We start from the raw sequence: 4,877 nt of genomic DNA, 5'->3' as shown, positions 1-4,877 counted from the left end.
CTATTTTGTAATTTTATCAACCAAACAACCATTGATAATTTTTTCAAAGTCTTTATTAATAATGCACTCTAGTGTCAAAGGTGCACCAGTCCCATGGCTACTATGCTCTGTGGGGAATTTATTCAAAAAATACGATCCTTCAACGAATTCTAAGGTAGATAGTACATGCACTATCCCCCTAGGCTAGGAGGAATTTCATTGATTCTAGTCTATGATTCGGGCACATTCCTAAGTATATAACTGAAAATGTAAATATAATATATAAGGGGCCAAAGCCACGCCTTACTGATAATACTTTCGAAGATGCTCCGCATTTCATACTTGCAGAACAAACTTCCCTTCCAAGTCTTTAAGGTGATAAGTCCCCTTCCACAAGATTGCTTTTATCTTGTATGGTCCTTCCCAATTAGCTCCAAATACTCCATACTGGGGATTCTTTATGTTTGGCATCACATTCCTGAGCACCAGATCCCCTACCTTCAGCAGTTGTCCATTTACCTTCTTGTTGTAGTACCTCGCAGCACGTTGTTGGTATGTCGTGAGCCTTAACTGAGAATTCTCCCTTGTTTCTTCGAAAAGGTCCAAGTAAATCCTCTGGTTAACTTCTGCATCTTCCTCCGTGTATAGATCTCTATGAAGCGATCTTGAGCCAACTTCCACAGGAACCGTAGCTTCGTACCCGTAAGTGAGCATAAACGGTGATTCTCCTATAGCAGATATTGGAGTAGTATCGTAGGACCACAACACTTTTGTGAGTTCTTCGGGCCAATTCCCTTTGTGCTCCTCCAGTTTGGTCTTGAGGGTATACTTTATTATTTTATTTACAGCCTCAGTTTGTCCATTACTCTGAGGATGATAGACCGTTGCAAATTCCTTCTTGATCATTAAATTCTCACACACTATCGCAATTCCTTGCTATCAAACTGCTTTCCGTTGTCGGAAACAAGTTTGTAAGGAATTCCAAACCTACACACAATGGAGTTGAAGACAAAATCTTTGATTTTCTTCGCGATGATAGTCGCCAGCGGCATAGCTTCTGCCCACTTAGTAAAGTAATCAACCACAACCACTACATACTTGACATCTCCTTTAGCCTTAGGTAACTCTCCAATAAGATCAATCCCCCACATGGAAAATGGTCATGGGCTCACCATAGGCGTCAAGAGCGTCGCTGGCATAGATGAGTAATTCGCAAAGCATTGGCAGCAATCGCATGCTCTAATGAAGTTCACGGCATCCTCCTTCATCGTAGGCAAATAATAACTTTGGCATAAAAATTTCATCGCCAACGAGTTAACCCCCGAGTGATTACCACAAAATCCTTCATGTACCTCCCTTAAGATGTAATTTCCCTCTTCTTCATCGACACATCTGAGCAGCGGTTGATTGAAGTCTCTCTTATATAAAACTTCATCATACACCACATACCTTGTATCCTGGTAGCGGAGTCGTCGAGCCTTGAACTTATCCTCAAGAAGTGTTACCTAGTGAATATAGACAAGAATGGGCGTCATCCATGTTTCCTTGAGAGCCTCATCTACTTGTATCACCTCTACTTCTGGGATACTAGGAATCTCCTGGATTTCTAAGGGTATAGATCCCAATAACACGACCTCTTGCTGGGATCCCATTTTTGCTAGAACATCTGCGTTGTTGTCCTTTTCCCACGGTACACATTCCAGTCTAACCTCTTTGAACCTTCCAATCAGGCGCTGCGTGCACCTCAAATACAATTTTGTACGCGGTCCTCGAGCTTGAAACCCCACATTCACCTGGTTCACCACAACTCTGAGTCACTCTTTGCAATTAGGTTCCGCACTCCCATTTCCAAATCAACTTTCAGGCCATTAATCAGTGCTTCATATTCCGCATCATTATTTATAGCATGGAACTTAAAGTGAATCACGCTCATCAGGTGATGGCCTTCTGGAGATACAAGCACTATACCTGCGCCTGCTCCTCCATTATTAATTGCTCCATCCACATGCAAAATCCACCAGGGATGTGGAAACTCTTCTAAAACTTCTTCAGGATGAGACAGATGCAATGCCATCAAAGCCTTATCATTAACTTCAGAGTCAAATTCTAACAATAAATCAGCTAAGGCCTGCCATTTGATTGTTGTGCTGGGCGTGTATTCCAAGTCAAACTGTCCCAACTCCACAACCCATTTCAATATCCTTCCCGATGATTCTGGTTTGTGAAGGACTTGCTGCAGAGGGTATATTGTACGAACTTCAATTATATGCGCTTGGAAATATGGGCGCAGTTTCGTTGATGCGAGAATTAAGGAATAAACCAACTTTTCCATGATTGTACAACGAGTCTCAGCATTATGCAATACCGCGCTGATTAAATACTCCGATACTGCAAGGTATAGGATCAGAGGCTCCCCATCCAATGGTTTTGACAGCATGGGAGGGTTCCCCGATTGTTCTTTGATCCTTCTAAAAGCTTCCTCACATTCTGGTGTCCATAAAGAATTCCTTACATCTGTCAGATAATTTAGAAATAAATCGATTCAATGCGGTGATTCTTCCAGTTAAGCTTTGCACCTGCTTCACACTTGTGGGAGACTTCATATCCAGCAGTGCCTTGATCTTCGCAGGGTTAACTTTAATTCCTCTATGATTGACAATGAACCCAAGAAACTTGCGTGACTAAACACCAAACACGCATTCTGCGGATTCAACTTTATGCGAAACCTCCTTAGAATGCTCACCATTTCCATCAGGTGCTCAATATGATCATTTGCCTCCTTTGATTTTACCAACATGTCGTCTACATACACTTCCATGGTCCTTTCAATCTGATTCTTGAATATCATATTCACCACACGGTTGATAGGTCGCGCCTGCATTATTCAATCCAAATGGTATCCATATGTAACAATATAACCCTCTATCGGTGATGAAGGATGTATGCTCCTGATCAGGGGCGTACATGGGAATTTGATTGTAACCGGAGTATGCACCCATAAAGCTTAACAAGGCATGCCCTGCCATTGCGTCGACCAACTGATCAATTCGTTGGAGTGGAAAACTATCCTTCGGGCAAGTTTATTGAGATTTGTGAAATCTACACACGTCCTCCACTTCCCATTCGGTTTTTTCACAAGCACCGGGTTTGCAAGCCACTCAAGGTAGAAAGATTTTTTAATTCACCCAACTTCTAACAGTCGATCTACCTCCTCCTTTAACGCTATCGCTCTTTCACCGCTCATCGCGCGACGCTTTTACCATACACTCGTGCAGTTAGGGAAGATGTTCAACCGATGACACATCACCACCGGGTCGATCCCAATCATGTCTGAATGAATCCATGCAAAGACGTCGAGATTTTTAATCAAAAAACGGGTGAGCCTCTCTCTCATATCATAGCTTAACTGAGACCCCACTTTCAAAGACTTGCTTGGATCATCTTTATCAATTGGGACGGATATTGTATCCTCAGTTGGCCCTGTTTTCTCAGCGGGCATAGAGATCCTAGGATCCAGATCGAAATCAAAGTCCCGGGCGTCTTCCACTTCCATTCTTGCACTTGAGGGCGCGTCCTTACAGCTAGGAGCATCCACCTCAGGACAAGGCATAGTTTCATTCATTGCAGGTGTGGAGGGCGCGTCCTTCTTTTGCGGAGCATCAACCTCATGTCCATTTTCAATCTCCAAGGGCGCGTCCTATTTTTTGAGGAGCATCTACCTTGGGGTTACTTTTCAAGCTTTGTAAAATCTCACTCCTTTCTTCCAACTTTTCTCCATTAATTTTCTTCTGCACAATATCTTCTTCTTGATTCACCATGACTTCCTCCACACTGTGAATCCTCGAAAACATTCCCCAGTATCAAAGTAGGAGCATTGGTTATGTGAGTTTCTCCTTCCTCTGGATCCTCTACAAAATAATGGGCATGAACTTCTCCATTCGGTTTTACCTAAATGCCCGTCGCATCCTCAACGGGTAAACCTTTTCCTTCATACCTTCTCCTGCAAAATTCTTTAACAGCCTTGTGATAGCAGTCGCGTGATTCGTATTGCGAAACCACTCAGGCTGCCCACTCCGTTAGGTGTCGGAAATTTTATCATCAAGTGATGTATCGAGGTTATCACTCTGAATGTTCATAACCAAGGTCTGCCCACTAGAACATTGTGCACGGACTCCTGATCCAATACTTTGAAATTTATCATTTGAGTAACAGACAGAGCTCCTTCCCCAAGTGTGACGGGAAGTCTAATCGAACCCATCACCCTTGCTGCTTCTCCAGTAAAGCCGTAGACGTGTGCATCTTCAAAATTCATGTCACTATCCGGGAACCCCAACTTCTTGTACGTGCTGTAATACAAGTTGTTCACAGAGCTTCCGTTGTCCAAGAAGACCCGATGCACGTTCATCATCCCGATAAGCATAGTTATTACCAACGCGTCATTATGAGGATGATGTACCCATCTTGACTCTCTTTCTCTGAATGTAATATCATCGAATTCCCCTTTGAATATTTTCGGAGGTCTGTCCTTCAAGCTATGAATGTTGGTGAGCGGTAGGTGTTGTGCCTCTCTAGCATTTCTTTCCAACGCCCGATTACTATCACCAACAAATGGATGTCCTCCGAAGATTTCCCTAATACTCCCAGCGCTTTGGAACTTAATCTCAGCTGACTTCTCATCAAATTCTGCTTGTGGGGGATGTCTTTCATCTTTCTCCTTATCGTCGTTTCCTCTGTGTCGCTTCACCTTGTCAATCCACTCTCCCAGATACCCAGCCTTAATCAATTCTTCAATCTTATCTTCGTGATAACATTCCTGGATATCCAGACCAGTAGATTCATGGTACTCGCAATATTTTTTCTTGTCTCTACTCTGCCACGAGGTCAGGCGGTCTGGCTTC

The 4,877-nt window shown here is 43.2% G+C and overlaps 1 protein-coding gene across 1 annotated transcript; it reads right to left on the bottom strand.

The window, feature by feature from the left end:
• Positions 1-1,139: 1,139 nt before the first annotated feature.
• LOC141664835 (uncharacterized) lies at positions 1,140-3,830 on the bottom strand. The gene is made up of 5 exons (XM_074470789.1): positions 3,699-3,830; positions 2,653-2,854; positions 1,820-2,493; positions 1,551-1,772; positions 1,140-1,484 (listed from the first exon to the last, which is right to left on the bottom strand). Exons 1-5 carry the CDS (start codon positions 3,828-3,830, stop codon positions 1,140-1,142), a joined length of 1,575 nt encoding a protein of 524 aa, XP_074326890.1.
• Positions 3,831-4,877: the final 1,047 nt, after the last annotated feature.

This window comes from Apium graveolens, chromosome 6 (genome assembly GCF_009905375.1).
Source record: "Apium graveolens cultivar Ventura chromosome 6, ASM990537v1, whole genome shotgun sequence".
Taxonomy (NCBI): domain Eukaryota; kingdom Viridiplantae; phylum Streptophyta; class Magnoliopsida; order Apiales; family Apiaceae; genus Apium; species Apium graveolens.
This window is presented reverse-complemented; position numbering and strand designations above follow the sequence as displayed.

Excerpts from the sequence above, each read along its gene's own strand:
- LOC141664835 (XM_074470789.1), bottom strand. The coding sequence starts at position 3,830 with ATGTTTTCGAGGATTCACAGTGTGGAGGAAGTCATGGTGAATCAAGAA. Across the intron at positions 2,855-3,698 it reads GCTTGAAAAGTAACCCCAAG|GCGCGACCTATCAACCGTGT; the intron begins GTAGATGCTCCT and ends TGAATAATGCAG. Across the intron at positions 1,773-1,819 it reads AAGTTGATTTGGAAATGGGA|GTGAATGTGGGGTTTCAAGC; the intron begins GTGCGGAACCTA and ends GTGGTGAACCAG.